The sequence below is a fragment of the Gallinula chloropus genome, assembly GCF_964237585.1.
Source record: "Gallinula chloropus genome assembly, chromosome: 36".
Taxonomy (NCBI): domain Eukaryota; kingdom Metazoa; phylum Chordata; class Aves; order Gruiformes; family Rallidae; genus Gallinula; species Gallinula chloropus.
In genome coordinates this window covers 684,714-701,245 of record NC_140121.1, presented here as the reverse complement: position 1 = coordinate 701,245, position 16,532 = coordinate 684,714, and the positions used below count along the sequence as shown (strand labels likewise).

General features: G+C 62.4%; 1 protein-coding gene across 1 annotated transcript; it reads right to left on the bottom strand.

The window, feature by feature from the left end:
* Positions 1-156: 156 nt before the first annotated feature.
* Positions 157-14,159, bottom strand: VAV1 (vav guanine nucleotide exchange factor 1; the record flags this gene model as incomplete). The annotated part of the gene is made up of 27 exons (XM_084277780.1): positions 157-328; positions 419-567; positions 1,439-1,553; positions 1,688-1,775; positions 1,866-1,982; positions 2,611-2,642; positions 2,798-2,863; positions 3,286-3,422; positions 3,537-3,582; positions 3,715-3,737; positions 3,858-3,955; positions 4,884-4,985; positions 5,104-5,213; positions 6,020-6,152; positions 7,023-7,108; positions 7,440-7,526; positions 7,950-8,018; positions 8,742-8,837; positions 8,920-9,016; positions 9,496-9,602; positions 9,971-10,039; positions 10,808-10,897; positions 11,631-11,739; positions 12,453-12,518; positions 12,654-12,712; positions 12,811-12,927; positions 13,956-14,159. 27 exons carry the CDS (start codon positions 14,157-14,159, stop codon positions 275-277), a joined length of 2,526 nt encoding a protein of 841 aa, XP_084133906.1. The 3' UTR covers positions 157-274.
* Between the last annotated feature and the right edge of the window lie 2,373 nt (positions 14,160-16,532).

The following is a 16,532-nucleotide window of genomic DNA, read 5'->3' as shown; positions in this document are numbered from 1 at the left end:
CTGGTTACACAACCTTTGGGCTCATTGTCCTCCTGGCCACGTTGGGTCCTTTCCCAGAACAACCCCAACCCTCCCCCTCCATGTCCTCCTCCTTCCCCACACAGATCTTCCTCCACAGACTCCAACCCTACTCATCCTCTTCCTCCTTTATTGTCCCTCCTGGAGCAGAAGAGGCATAAATTAACTGGGGCAGGAGGGGTTGTGGGGTGGGATGTCGGTGTCCTCTGAGGTGGGGTGGGCTGGGGGACACAAGGATGGAGTGAGGGGGGGGGTGTCAGCAGTACTCTGAGTAATCCTCCTCCACGTAGTTGGCGGGGAACCATCCGACCTGGGTGGGGGAAGGTTGTGGTTAGGAGAAGGTGTGGAGAAGCTGGTGGGTTTGGTGGGGTTTGGGGAGGGGGGGGAAAGGGGACGATACCCGCCCGTAGATCTCTCCTTTCCACCAGCCTGGGTGGCCCTTCTTGCTGAGGACGTGGATGATGTCACCTTCCCTCAGCGTCAGCTCCGTCCGGTCCCGGGCGCAGAAGTCGTAGCGGACTTTGGCCGACCCAAAGCTCCTCATGGCTCCTGGGTGGGTGGGGACAGGGGGAGGGCATGGGTGAGACCCCCAACTTGTCCTCAAAGTCCCCACCAACTGGTCCTCGTGGCTATTTGTGTCGTGTCCCATCCCCCTCCCCCCAGCCCTTGGTTGTCCTTCCCTCAGCCCATCCCTTGGCCACGTCCCTCGAGGTGTCCCCCAAAACCCAACCAACCCCCTTGGCCCAGCCCAAGTTCGATCCTTTGTCCCTCCTCAAATCACCCCAGCGCTGGTCCCTCAACCTCTTGGTCACCATCAGCCAACTTGGCCCCATGGCTCAACCACCCCCCCCTCGTCCCAGCCCCTTTGTCCCCCCTCTTGACCCATCCCCTTCTCCTCCCCAGCCTCAAGCACCCCCTGGACTCCTCATCTCTTGGCCATCGTCCTTCTTCCATCCCTGTGACTCAACTGCCCCACCTCAGCCTCTTCTCTCCTCCAGGATCACCCCTCCACCTCCATCCCACCACCACCCCACCCCACCACCTCCATCCATCCCTCCCTCCACCTCCATCCCACCACCTCCATCCATCCCACCACCTCCATCCATCCCACCACCTCCATCCATCCCACCACCTCCATCCATCCCTCCCTCCCTCCACCTCCATCCCACCACCACTCCATCTCACCACCACCACTCCATCCATCCCATCACCGCTCCATCCCACCCCCCCCACCTCCATCCCACCACCACCACCTCCATCCACCCCCCCACCTCCATCCCACCACCCCTCCACCCCACCACCACCTCCATCCACCCCCCCACCTCCATCCTACCACCGCCCCCCAACAATTAGGGTTCCCCCCGCTTCCCCCTCCAACCCACAGACACCACCTCACCCCAGGTCCCCCCCAAAGTCCTACCAGGTGGCCGGGGACCAGCTTGGCTCTCAGGTGTCTTGAAGGGCACCACGAGTGTTGTGTCCAGGGCTTTGAAGCAATCCTTGAGCGAGCTGCGCTGGTAGAACTCCACCAACTCCTGGGGATGATGGAGACAAGCCTTGGGGGTCACCACCGAGCCCCCCAACCCCAATATCTGGGGCAGGAGGGTTGGGACACCCCCTAAAGATCTGGGTTGAGATCTGGGGCAGAGAAAGGTGCTCCAACACTCACCACCAGCCCCCTGAACGCCTTCTTCTCCGTGAGGCGATAAAGCCCCTCTGCTGTCATCACCTTGATGTGCTTCACCTCCCCACGGTGCCTGTGCAAAGTGGGGGGGGTTGAGAAGAAGACCTACACCCCCTCAACACCCCCCCCCAACCCCAAATTTGGAGGTGTTCTTGGTCCTTACTTGATGCTGATGGCGAATTCACCAGCGTCCTTCACCCGTTGCCGGACCAGGAAGGCGCCGTCGGAACGGGGCACCAGGGTCTGCTCAGCTTCTGCCCTCTCCATGGGGCCAGCATACCTGGGGGTGGGGGAATTGGGGGGTGGGGGTGGTCCTGAGCCCCCAAATTGACACCCCCCCACCCCTTCCCTGGAGCAATTTGGGGCTGTGAGGACTCGGGGGGCTGTGGGAGCTCTGGTGAAGGAAGGATTTGGAGGTGACACCAGGAGGGTTGGGTGACCTGGGAGTTATGGGGTGATCACAGGAAGGTTGGGGCAGGGGGAGGGCTCAGAAGAACATTTTGGGGGGGTTAATACCAAAGAGGTGACCCCGAGGAAGGATTTGTGGGGTCCTGGGGATGGATTTGAGGAACCCCAAGAAGGATGAAGGGCTTGGGGATGGTTTGGGGGTGGAGATGGAGGATCTGGGGGGAGATTTGTGGGGGACCTGGAAGCTGGGGGGTGAAGGTAGGAAGGGTGAAAGACCCCAAGAAGGCATCTGGGAGGTCCTGGGGGATATAGGGTGACCCCAAGAAGGATGGGGTGGCCCTGGGTGGAGATTTGGGGAGACCCCAAGAAGGTTATGGACCCCAGGGGAGGATTCACGGGGTCCTGGGGAACACAGGGTGACCCAAGGGGCAGGATTGAGGAGGTCCCCAAGGGTGATGGGACCCCAGAGGAGGATTTGGGGGACCCCCCCCAACACCAACCAGGGGTAGACGGAGAGATCTGGCAGAGGCACCTGGGAGAGAGAAGCAGAGTTGGGATCAAGAGGGGGGACAGAGGGTAACATCCCCCCCCTCCTTCCCAAATCCCAGGTCACCCCAACATCTTGGGGACATCAGGGTGGGTGCAGAGCATCCTGGAGATATTTTTGGGGGGGGTCCCCAGACTCACACAGATGAAGGGTCTCACAGCAGCGCTGGGGAACCAGCCCAGGTCACCGTTGGCCACGTTCCTGCCCTATGGATGAAGGTCCATGGGGTTAGGGAGGGTATGGAGCCCCACCAAGGAGACCCACTGCCCCCCAGGAGGCTGGAAGGGGGGGGGTCCAGCCCCATCATGGGGTTCTTGGTCTATCTCCATAGTGGGGGGTTCAGCATGGCCAAGGATGCCCATCTCCATCGCTGGGGGGTGGTCTATCCCCACCATGGGGTTCAGCATGCCCATGGAGGTCCAACCCCACACTGGGGGGGGGTCCACTCTGGCTGTAGGGATCTGTCCCAACCCCCATCCTGGATGCTCCACCCAACCATGACCCCCCAACTCATCACGGAGCTCTACCCTAACCCACCACAGCCCTGAGCTCGCCGTGGGTGGTCCAGCATGGCCGTGGTGGTCTACCCACCCCAGAATAACCATGAGGGTCCCAATCCCACCCCCACCTGCCACCAGAGCTGCTCAGCTTTGGCCACTGTGACCTCCACGACGTCCCCAGGGCTGAGGCGTAGGGCAGGAACCATCGACCCCGGCGGTGGTGGGACCCCGTTGTAGGGCTGGCTGGCCTCCATCTTGGGCAAGCCTGGGAGAAGGACACGTGATATGGGGAGTGGGGAGGAGCCACCTTCTCCTCCCCCCACCCCCAAAACACATGGAGCCAGGTGTCTGGTCCCCCACCCCCCAGCATTGTCCTCACCCAGGTCTCCACGCTTCTTCTCAGGACCAGGTCGCTGCGCCTTGTTCTGGGGAGCAAGGAGAACGTGGTCACCCCCCAGGGTCTCCTCACACCCAAATTTGGGGCATTTCAACCCATTTTGACCCTTTTGGACCTGTTTTGACCCATTTTGACCCATTTTGACCCACTTTGACCTTACCTTCCTGGTGCCAGAGCTGGAGTCTGTGGAGCAGAAGACAACCTGTGTTAACTGGAGGGGGCATTGAGCCATCCCATAATGTTCTGCCCCCCACACACACCCCACGTCCTCATCCCAGGATGTCCCCCCACCACGTCTCTCACCGGTGCCGCTCTTGCCACAGGTCCCCAGGCGCCCCAGACACTCCTTGTGAGCTGGAGCTCGACACCGGTTGCAGCGGTAGCCCTGGTAGAAGGTGCCCCTGGGAGGACACCGGGGACGTGGTCAGCACCTGGGGACACCTCCTCGGTCCACCTGCACCCACCCACCCAACCCCAGACCCACCCTGGGATTTGGGCCAGCCCAGTCCTTGTCCCACCAGGATCTGGGCCCATGTTGGCCTTGGTTCCACCAGGATCATCCTACCTTGGTCTTAACCCACCCAGGACTTGACCCAACGTGGCCTTGGCCAGCCCAGGACTTGACCCATTAGGATCTGGGTCCATGTTGGCCTTGGTTCCACCAGGATCAGCCCACCTTGGTCTTAACCCACCCAGGACTTGACCCAACGTGGCCTTGGCCAGCCCAGGACTTGTCCCACCAGGATCTTGGCCCATGTTGGCCTTGGTTCCACCAGGACCAGCCCACCTTGGTTTTAACCCACCCAATCCCAGACCCACCCTGGGATTTGGGCCAGCCCAGTCCTTGTCCCACCAGGATCTGGGCCCGTGTTGGTCTTGGTTCCACCAGGATCATCCTACCTTGGTCTTAACCCACCCAGGACTTGACCCAACGTGGCCTTGGCCAGCCCAGGACTTGACCCACCAAGGTCTTGACCCACCCTGGTCTTGTTTTACTCCATCCAACCCTTGACCCACCTTGACCTCCACCCAATCCTTGACCCACCTTGGTCTTGGGGCCTCTCAGGGCTTCACCCATCAGCTCTTTGACCCACCCAAGACTTGACCCACGTTGGCATGGCCCAGGACTCAACCTACCCAATCCTTTACTAACTCCCCCCTCAACCCATCCAAGGGTTGACCCACCTTGACCTCAACTCCCCCAGGTCTTGAGCCCTGAAGTCTTCACCCAACCTCCAACCACCTCCCCTGAGGTCTCCAGGTCACCCTGCCCCATCTAATTGTCCCCCCTCTGGGTATTTTGGGGGTATAATTTTGGGGGGGTCCTACCTCAGCAACATCTGGCAGGCCTTGCAGGACGTGGTGTCCTCAAAGGAGAACATCTGAAAGTCATGCCCATCGGCCAGGGCATGGTCAGGGAAGATGTTAGAGCTGCCAAGAGATGGAGACCCCTGGGTCTGGTGGGGGAAATCTCCCCCCACAAAGCCACCTTCTTCCCAAAGGAGCACGTCTCCCCCCCCACCAGGTGGTAGGGTGCAGGGGGACCTACAGGGCCATCTCAAACTGCTCCAGCCACTTCTTCTTCAGCTCCCTGGTCTTGAAGAACAGCTCGTAGCCCTGCTGCCCGGCCGTGTTGATGAGCAGGAAGGTGTGGGTCCACTGTGGACACGGGTGGGGCTCAGTGGAGTCCTGGACAACTGGGTTCATTGCCACCCAGGTGCCTGGGGCCACTGGGGACCATGTTTCTGGGGCCACCAGGCTTCAGCGTGGCCACCAAGGAACCTGATGCTTTGGGTCACCAAGGACCTGGATGCTGGGGTCCACCAGACCTGGATCCTGGGGTCCACCAGACCTGGATGCTGGGGTCCACCAAGGACCTGGATCCTGGGGTCCACCAGACCTGGATCCTGGGGTCCACCAAGGACCTGGATCCTGGGATCCACCAAGGACCTGGATTCTGGGGTCCACCAGACCTGGATCCTGGGGTCCACCAAGGACCTGGATTCTGGGGTCCACCAGACCTGGATCCTGGGGTCCACCCAGGACCAGGATGCTGGGGTCCACCAAGAACCAGGGTGCTGGGATCCACCAGATCTGGATGCTGGGGTCCACCAGACCTGGAATCTGGGGTCCACCAGACCTGGATGCTGGGGTCCACCAAGGACCTGGATTCTGGGGTCCACCAGACCTGGACCCTGGGGTCCACCCAGGACCAGGATGCTGGGGTCCACCAAGAACCAGGGTGCTGGGATCCACCAGACCTGGATGATGGGGTCCACCAGATCTGGATCCTGGGGTCCACCAGACCTGGATGTTGGGGTCCACCAGGGACCTGGATTCTGGGGTTCACCAGACCTGGACACTTGGGTTCCTTGGGGAAGGGACCCCCGTGGCCACCTCGAGCCAGGCTCATGGGTCCCCCAAACTTCGATGGGTCCCCCTTGGACAGCCAGGTCCCCAGGTACCTTCTTGCCATCGCGGGGGCCGAGGTCACCGTCCCTCAGCTGGTGGCTCTGCAGGTCCACGACGTCTTTGGCCTCGTAGGCGTCCCCACGGCGTTTGCAGATGATCAGGGCCTTGTCCAGGAGGAAGCCGTACCTGGGGACGGGGGTGGGGTTGGCACTGGGTGCCCAAGGCCACCAGGCACTTCAGGGGTGTCCCCATCTTCCCGTGGCATCCTCGTGCCCCCCGTGGTGTCCCCAGGGGTCTCCTAATGGTGTCTCTGTAGCGTCACCATATCCCCTTGGGTGTCCCCATGGTGTCCCCATGGTGTCCCTATGATGTCCCCATGGTGTCCCCATGGTGTCCCCACACTCCTTTAGTGTTCCTGTGGTGTCCACATGGTGTCCCCATTGTGTCCCTATGGTGTCCCTATGGTGTCTCCATGGTGTCCCCACACCCCTTTAGTGTTCCTGTGGTGTCCCCACGTTCCTCTGGTGTCCCCATGGTGTCCTCATGATGTCCCCAAGGTGTCCCCCCCATCGTGTCCCCACACCCCTCTAGTGTTCTCGTGGTGTCACCATGTTCCTCTGGTGTCCCCATGATGTCCCCATGGTGTCCCCATGGTGTCCCCCTGTCCTCTTGGCTGTTCTCATGGTGTCCCCATGTCCCCATGGGTATCCCCATGGTGTCCTCATGGTGTCCACACACTCCTTTAGTGCTCCTGTTGTGTCTCCATGTTCCTGTGGTGTCCCCATGGTGTCCCCATATCCCCTTGGGTCTCCCTATGGTGTCCCCATGGTGTCCCCACATCCCTTTAGTGTTCTTGAGGTGTCCCCATGGTGTCCCCATATCCCCATGGGTCTCCCCATGGTGTCCTCATGGTGTCCCCACACCCCTTTAGTGTTCTTGAGGTGTCCCCATTGTGTCCCTATGATGTCCCCACACCTCCTGAGTGTTCTTGTGGTGTCCCCACGTCCCCATGGGTCTCCCTGGGGCCCCCCCAGAGTGTCCCTCTCCCTGCCCCACCTGTCTGCCTTGGAGCGTCGCTCGGTGCTGGAGACCTTCAGCTCCCCGTCGATTTTGGGGCGCCCGAACTGGGCCAGGGACTGGGGCTGTGCCAGACATCAGGGGGGGACATTGGGGATATGGGGGGGGGGACATTGGGGACACGGAGGGTTGGGGGGGACAGGAGAACATGGTGGGGAAGGGACCTGGGGCATTGGTGGGACATGGGGGGGACACAGGGACATCGGGGGGTCCCAGGGTGGGGGTGGGGGCACAGGGACACTGGGGGGGTCCCAGGGATGCTGGAGGGGTTTTGGGGTGGGGGGACAGGATGTCCCCACCGTGGAGGGATTGGAGAGGGGCTGGGGGGTTGGCGGGTGTCCCAGGGGAGGGTGGGGTGTGTGGGGGGGACATGGGGTGGTCCAGGGGGGTCCCAACCATGTTCTGGATGCTGAGCTGGAAGCTCGTCAGCTGCTTCAGGGTCTCGTTGTCCCGTTTCACCTCGTTCACACACTGAGCCAGGTCCTGGGGGGGCCCCAGTCAGACCCTCCCCAAAACCCCCAGGTACCCCTGGGGACCCCTCAGCACCCCCGACCCTCAGAAACCCCCAAATTCCGCCCCCCCCCCCAGACCTTCTGGGGTACACCACCCAGAACCCACCTCAGGACACCCCCAACCCCCCTCAGGACCCACCCAAGACCCCCAGGACCCCCTCAAATCCCTCCAGACCCCCTCAGGACCCACCCAACAGCCCAGGACCCCCCTCAAATCCCTCCAGACCCCCTCAGGAAGGACCCAAGACCCCCAGAAGCCCCTCAAGGACACTCCAACTCCTCCCAGGACCCCCTAAAATCCCTCCAGACCCCCAAACCTCCTCAGACCCCACCCCTAGGACCCCCCCCATCTCTCCAGCCCCCCCCCACCACCCAGGACCCCCCCCAAACGCACCCTCATGGCATCCAGGGCCGCCCGCAGCCTCTCCCTCTCCGATGGGTCTGGGGTCAGCTTCACCAGCTCCTGGTGGGGAGCAGGAGTTAGGACCCCTCGTCCGGGACCCCCAAGGGACCCAGATGTCCCCAAGGGTCTCAGGGACCCAGCTGTACCCCAGGTGTGTCCCTCTGTCCCCAAGAGTCCCAGATGTTCTCAGGAGACCCCCAAGGGACCCCCAAGTGACCCAGACATGGCCTGGGGGTCTCAGGCATCCCCCCTCCCTCTCCAAGGGACCCAGGTGCCCCCAAAGGGACCCAGAGGTGTCCCGTGTCCCAAAGAGTCTCAGGGATGCTCAAAGGTGACCCCAAAGGGCCTGGGGGTGTCCCAGGGGTGTCCTAGATGTCCCCCCATCACCCTAAGGGTCCTCCCATGTGTGTCCCTTGTCCCCAGGGGTCCCAGGGATGCTCAGGGGACCCCAAAGGTGACCCCAAAGGACCTGGGCATGTCCCAGGGGATCTAGCTGTCCCCCCTACCACCCCAAGGGTCCCAGGTGACCCCAAAGGACCTTGGTGTGTCCCAGGGGGGGACCTAGATGTCCCCCCACCACCCCAAGGGATACAGGTGACCCCAAAGTACCCGGGCATGTCCCAGTGGACCCACACATCCCCCCCCATCACCCCAAGCATCCCCCCCACGTGTGTCCCTTGTCCCCAGGGCTCCCAGATGTGCTCAGGGGATCCCGGGGTGGAAGGGGGGGTGGGGGGATGACCCAGGAGTTCCCAACCCCCACCCCCCCACCCCCAACCAGACCTGGAGCAGGAGGTGGTACTTGAGCACCCGTTGCATCGGCACCATCAGAAGGTCCCGGAGGGAGAAGCGCCCGTTGTTGGCTCGTTGGGAACACTCCTGGGGAGGGGGGGAGTGTGTGAGTGTGGGGAGGGGGTTTCTGGGGTCGTGAGGGGTTCTAGAGGGGGGGGTTCTGACCCACCTGCAGCTTCATCCGGAGGTCGGTGTTGGTGGCAAGTTGGTCGAGGTGCCGGGCGGCCGCTTCCACCTGGCTGCAGTAGCGGCCGTAGAGGAGGAACCTGGGGGTGGGGGGCACATGGAAACCACCCCAAAATCACCCCCACCCCAAAACCCCCTCAAACAGAGCTGGGACCACCCCAAAACCCACCCGGTTGGAGCTGACACCCCAGTTGGAATGGGGACCCCCCCCTCAGATAGAGCTGGGACCACCCCAAGACCCACCCAGTTGGAGCTGACACCCCAGTTGGAATGGGGACCCCCCCCTCAAATAGAGCTGGGACCACCCCAAGACCCACCCAGCTGGAGCTGACACCCCAATTGGAATGGGGACCCCCCCCAAATAGAGCTGGGACCACCCCAAGACCCACCCAGGGTGGGGGGGTTGTCAGGATTGAACCCCTTTTGGGACCCCCCCCCCCAAAAAATGGATTCAAACCCCCTCCGCCCCCCCCCCCAAAAAAAATAAGGGCCCCTAAACCAGCCCCCCACCCACATTGTCCTCCCAGGGCCCCCCCAAAGCTCCCCCATCGCCCCTCACCTCTCTTTGTAGGCGAGGAAGAGGGGGGGCAACCCGTGCCCCCCCCCCCGCTCCCCCAGTGCCCCCTGAAGCTCCTCCAGGAAGACCCGGTGCAGCTGCAGCAGGTCCTGGGGTGGGGGGTGGGGATGGGACAGGGGGGTCACCCAATTGGTCACCCCCATCTGGGACCCTCACCCAGACCCTCCCAGGAGCCTCTGCTGGGGTTACTGGGAGTTACTGGGAGCACTGGGAAGGGCTACTGGGGATTTTGGAGAGCTCTGGGAGTACTGGGAGGGGTTACTGGGAGCAATGGGAGGGGTTGTTAGGAGCACTGGGAGTACTGGGAGGGGTTACTGGCAGAAATGGGAGGGGTTTTTTTGAGCACTGAAAGTACTGGAAGGGTTACTGGGAGCACTGGGAGCACTGGGAGGGTTACTGGGAGCACTGGGAGGGTTAGTGGGAGCACTGGGAGGGTTACTGGGAGCACTGGGAGCACCTCGATGTTGATGAAGATGCTCTCCAGGTCCTGGGGCTGCAGGAAGTACCGCAGGGGCCGCAGGAAGTGCTGTGGGTACTGGGGTTACTGGGAGCACTGGGAGCGGGGGCTGAAGGCACTGGGGGGACCTGTCCCAGTGTCCCCACATGTCCCCAGTGTCCCTCCCTTGTCCCCAGATGTCGCCTCCATCCCCAACGTCCCCCCCATATCCCAACACCCCCCCATGTCCCCCCACACCCCAATGTCCCCTAATGTCCCCCCCAAGTCCCCCTCATGCCCCTCCATGTCCCCAGTGTCCCTCCTGTGTCTCCCCAATGTCCCTCAATGTCCCCTCCATATCCCAACATCCCCCCATGTCCCCCCATATCCCAATATCCCCCAATGTCCCCCCATATCCCAATGTCCCCCAACGTCCCCCCATGCCCCCCATGCCCCCCATGTCCCCTCCATATCCCAGTGTCCCCCCATGTCCCCCAATGTCCCCCCCACATCCCAATGTCCCCAATGTCCCCCCATGTCCCCCCATATACCAATGTCCCCCAACATCCCCATGTCCCTTCATGTCCCCTCCATATCCCAATATCCACCCATGTCCCCCCCATGTGCCCCATGTCCCCCCCCCATATCCCAATGTCCCCCCTGTGTCCCCCCCATAATGTTCCCCCCATGTCCCCCCATATCCCTTCATGTCCCCCCCATATCAGAATGTCCCCCCATATCACAATGTCCCCCCATATCCCAATGTCCCCCCCATACCCAATGTCCCCCCAATGTCACCTCCATCCCCAATGTGCCCCCAGTGCCCCCAGTGTCCCCAGTGCCCCCAGTGCCCCCCACCTGGCAGATGGACGCGAGGGTCTCCGTGTACCTCTCCTCCGTCTGCCTCAGCTCCTGGAGGCAGCAGAGCCGCCGGTCCACCTCCACCTTCTGGGGGGGGCACAATGGGACCCCCATTTTGGGGAGGGGGTGTGTGTGATCCTGAGTGTCCAGGTTTGGGGGGGACACAGCCCCCCAGGGTGTCCCCAGAGGTGTTGGGGAGGGGGGAATGATCTGGGGACACCCAAACCTCCTTGGGGGGCATGGGGGACATGGGGGGACACTGGGATATGGGGGGACATGGGGGGACACTGGGATTTGGGGGGGACATTGGGGGACATGGGAAGGATATGGGAGGACATTGGGTGACATTGGGATATGGGGGGGGGATGTTGGGGGGATGTTGGGATACGGGGGGGACATGGGGGGACATTGGGATATGGGGGGACATGGGGGGGACGTGGGGGACATTGGGGGACATTGGGAGACATTGGGATATGGGGGGGACATTGCGATGGGGGGACACAGGGGACATGGGGGGACACTGGGATATGGGGGGGACATTGGGATGGGGGGGACGTTGGGGGGATGTTGGGATATGGGGGGGACATGGGGGAATATTGGGGGACATTGTGGGACACAGGAGGGACACTGGGGACATGGGGGGGGCATGAGGAGGACATGGGGGGACACTGGGGACATGGGGGGCATGAGGAGGACATGGGGGGACACTGGGGGACATGGGGGGGACATTGGGGGACATTGGGGGGCACCCAGGTGTCTGGGCTGGGTGGGGGACGGTCCGGATATGGGAGGAAGGGGGGTGTGGGGGGGGGACACCCACCATGGCTGGGGGGGTCTCCCCCCTCATCAGGTCCTCGTAGATGTCGTCAGCGTCGTCCTTCTCGGCCTCCACGCAGTCGTACAGGTCATCGTCCTCCTCCGCTGTGTCACTGCGGGGGGGACACCCTGGTACCCCCACTGCACCCCCTCTACACCCCCCCACCCACCCCAGGGCACCCCCCTTCCTGTTCCCCCAAGTTCCCCTTTAATACCCCTGACACCCCCTAACAGCCCCCTGATACCCCACCTTGTACCCCCCAATGCCCCCCATACCTCCCAAACCCCCCCTGTACCCCCCAATACTCCCCTTGTACCCCCCAATATCCCCCACACCCTCAATACCCCTCTGTACACCCAATACCCCCCGTACCTCCCAATACCCACCCTGCACCCCCAATTACACCCCTTGTAACCCCAAATACCCCCCTGTACCTCCCAATACCCCCAATACCCCCCACACCCTCAATACCCCCCTGTACCCCCAATACCCCCCTTAATACCCCACTAATCACCCTTAATAACCCTCAAATACCCCCCAAGACACCCCCTTGTACCCTCCTAGTGCCCCCTGGCACCCCAACCCCCCCATACCTCCCACTACCCCTCTTAATACCCCACTAATGACCCTTAATACCCCCTCAAGACCCCCCCTAGTGCCTCCTGGCACCCCCAAACCTCCCACTACTCCCCTTAATACTCCACTACCCTCCTTAATACCCCACTAATCACCCTTAATACCCCTCAAATACCCCCCAAGACACCCCCCCGCACCCCCCTAGTGCCCCCTGGCACCCCAAAACACCCCCCCCAGACCCCCACTCACTCGATGAGGTCGGAGAGGCCGCTGTAGACGTCATCGTCCCCCACACAATCCTCCGTGGGGAAGGGGCTGGAGGTGGGGGGGGATACGACAGACAGACACAACCTGGGTCCCTTGGACAGCAGGACCCCCAGATCCCCCAAAAGGGGGTTCAGATACCACGGGGTGTCCCATGTCCCCCTCCACCCCCACCCCAAAACTCACGTGAAGCCTTTACTCTGGGCGATGGAGGTCCAGGAGAGGGTGGAGAGGGTGTCAATCACCTGGGGACGGACAGGGGACGTTGGAAAGGGGTGGGGTGAAGGGGTGGGGGTGTCATGTGTCCCCCACCCCCCCCTACGTGGTGTCCTATGGGTCCCACCTTGCCAAAGTCTTGGACATCGAAGAGGTCGAAGGCGCCGAAGAGCCGGTGCTTGGGGACCCCGAATTTGTCAGCGCAGGTGGTCAGGAAGATGCGGATGTTCCTCAGGCACAGGAACTGCGGTGGTAGCGTGTCAGCCTCACCAGCACCACCATCGACACCCACCCCCCCCCCATCAGCGACACCCCCACTGTCACCCTCACTGTCACCTCCAGCCACAGTCGTCACCATCACCTTTGCTGTCAGCACCGCTGGCGTCCCCCGTTGGCACCAGCACCACCAGCATCACCAACACCACAGCCAACACCCTCAGTGTCACCACCACCCTCAGTTGTGCCAACACCTCCAGGGGTCACCATCATTGTCATGGTCATGGTCATTGTCACCCCCTGTGGTCACTGTCACCGTCAACATCGGACTGACTGACACCATCATGGTCACCCTCATCATCATCACCACCATCACCCCCAACATTGTCACTGTCACCAGCAACGTCAGGCTGACGGACACTGTCACAGTCACCCCCATCACCATCACCCCCAACACTGTCACTGTCACCATCACCATCAGGCTGACTGATACCGTCACAGTCACCCCCATCATCAGTACCAACATTGTCACTGTCACCAACAACATCAGGCCGACTGACACCATCATGGTCACCCTCATCATCATCATCACCACCACCACCATCACCCCCAACATTGTCACTGTCACCAACAACATCAGGCTGACTGACACCGTCACAGTCACCCCCATCATCATCACCACCATGGTGACTGTCACCATCAACATCAGGCTGACTGACACCATCATGGTCACCCCATCATCATCATCGCCACCATGGTGACTGTGACCATCAACATCAGGCCGACTGACACCATCATGGTCACCCTCATCATCATCACCACCACCATCACCCCCAACACTGTCACTGTCACCATCAACGTCAGGCTGACTGACACCGTCACAGTCACCCCCATCACCATCACCCCCAACACTGTCACCATCATCACTCCCATTGGCACCATCACCACCATCCCCGTCAGTCACACCCCTCACCGCCACCGTCACCGTCACCATCACCCCCACACACCCCCTCTCTGAGACCCTCCCCCACAACTCCACCCACCCCTGCTCCATACCTGTGACATCTGGGGACGGGGACAGATGTCCCGGGAGGGTACAGCGTGCGGCAGGAGAGCGTTGAGGAGGTGACAGAGCAACACCCCATCCCTCAGCGCCTGTGCCAGGTCCCACACCTGCCCCTCGGGGCTGCTCGCCCGGTGACCAGCGGGCAACACCCGCGCTGCCACCAACCAGTGGGCGCACTGCCGCCATGCCTCCATGGAGACAACAGGGGTGGGGTCCCGGTGGGGGGGTGTCTATGGAGGAGGTGATGGGGATGAGGTCCTGGGAGGACCACTGATGAGGAGGAGATAAGATCCTGGTGAGGAGGTGACGGGGATGAGGTCCTGGGAGGACCACTGATGAGGAGATGATGGGGATGAGGTCCTGGTGAGACCAGTTCTGAGGGGGAGGTGATGGGGATGAGGTCCTGGGAGGACCACTGATGAGGAGATGATGGGGATGAAGTCTTGGTGGGACCACTCCTGATGAGGAGATGATGGGGATGAAGTCTTGGTGGGATGGCTCTTAGGGAGGAGGAGCAGCAGCAGCAGCAGCAGCAGTACATCCACTTAGGGAACAAGCCGATGCAGGGGAGACCCTGGTGGGACCCCTCCTGAGGAGGAGCTGGTAGAGATGAGGCCCTGGTGGGACCCCCCTCCTGATGAGGAGCTGATGGTGGTGGGGCCTTGGTGGGAGCTGATGGAGATGAAGCCCTGGTGAGACCCCTCCTGAGGAGGAGCTGGTAGAGATGAGGCCCTGGTGGGACCCCTCCTGAGGAGGAGCTGATGGAGATGAAGTCCTGGTGAGACCCCTCCTGATGAGGAGCTGATGGTGGTGGGGCCTTGGTGGGAGCTGATGGAGATGAAGCCCTGGTGAGACCCCTCCTGAGGAGGAGCTGGTAGAGATGAGGCCCTGGTGGGACCCCTCCTGAGGAGGAGCTGATGGAGATGAAGCCCTGGTGAGACCCCTCCTGAGGAGGAGCTGATGGTGGTGGGGCCTTGGTGAGACCCCTCCTGAGGAGGAGCTGGTAGAGATGAGGGTGGTTTGTTCTTGGCAAAGCAGCCGGCGGAGACGCTGGGGCTCAGCGGAGCCTCTTCTGGGGAGGAGAAGCAGAAGCTGAGGTCCCGCTTTCTGGGCTGGATCCACCGGAGGCCACGGAGATGAGTCTTCAAACCACCTCTGGGGAGGCTCCCGGGAGCTCCAAGGCTCCTTCTTCCCTTCCCACCCCCACCCCACACCTTCCTTCCTTCCACCAAGAACCACCACGTCCACCCAGGAACCGGTGTCAACGGGGGGCCCCTCGGGCCCGACCACTGGCGGTGAGAAGTGGTTGGCGGTCGATCCCCTTCCTGGAGAAGCCCCGATGCCTGGCGATGGGCTCCTTCCCAACCCCAACCACCCCCCCCCCCTAAAAACCCAACCGATGGCTCACCCGCGCCTGGAGAAGGGTCTAGGAGGCTTTAGGGACCACCACCCCCCCCCACCCCAATATGGGTGGCGGTGGCCCCAGCTGGGCCTTGGGGGATGGCGGAAGTCAGCAGTTCCGGGCCTGCGCCGCGCGGGGCCCAACGGGAACATCGACTCCGTAGGCGGATGTCGGGGTCCTTTCACCTCGCCATGGGGGAGGAGCTGCTACCCCCAGGGGCAGGAGATGGGGGTTGGGAGGCGGGGGGGGGCACCCTGTGGTCACGGCCTCCAGAATTGGGGGGGTGGGGGAGGTGGGGAGGATGGGGTGGGGAACCCGGAGCTCATGGAGCTGTGGTGGCACCTGGTGGGGGGCTGGTGAGGAACCCCCCCCCCCCAACCTTGGTATGGTGACCATCAGTGGGGTCACCAAGGGGTTGAGGATATCTTGGGGGGCTTGGGGGTGAGGGGGGGGGGAGCCCAGATGTCCAAGTTGGGGGGGGGGGGAGACACCCTTATGTGTGGGTTTTGGTGGGGGGACAACAACATCCAGGAATCTGGGGGGAGGGGATGACACCCCCCCTGCCCCCCCAGGGTCCCACCAAGGGTCCCCAGGACACTGAGGTGTTGGGGGACCAGGAGGGGACGTGGGTATTTGGGTCCTACCCACCCCACAAGCAGGAGGGTGATGGGTGCCCCCTGGTGCTCCCCCCACCCCCCCTACTTCCCATATCCCATCTCCTCCCCCCCCCCTCCCCTCCCCCCCACACCCACCCTTAGGGTGTCGCAACAGCCGGTGGCCCCTCGCCAGCCGCCTTCCCCGAAATGAGGAAGGACCCAGATCCGGGCAGTTCCTCCCCCCTCCAAGCCCCACGTGGGGTGGGCCCAGACCTCCTGTGGGTCCCAGCTCCCACCCAAAGATCTACACCCCCACCCACCCACCCACCCACAACCCCCTCCCCACAGCATCCATCCCCAATGGGTCCCCACCTCGGAAGGGGACACACACACCATGAGAAGGGTCCCAACAGACCCCTTCCCAACCCCCCCACTAAGGTGGACCCTGGACATTGGCACCTCCACCCACCCCTCGTGTGTGGGTGGCCCCCAGTGTCAGGGCACTGGTTACCCATTAACTGGTGATGTCACACCACCATAAAGGGTCCCCCTCCGGAACCTTCCATCCC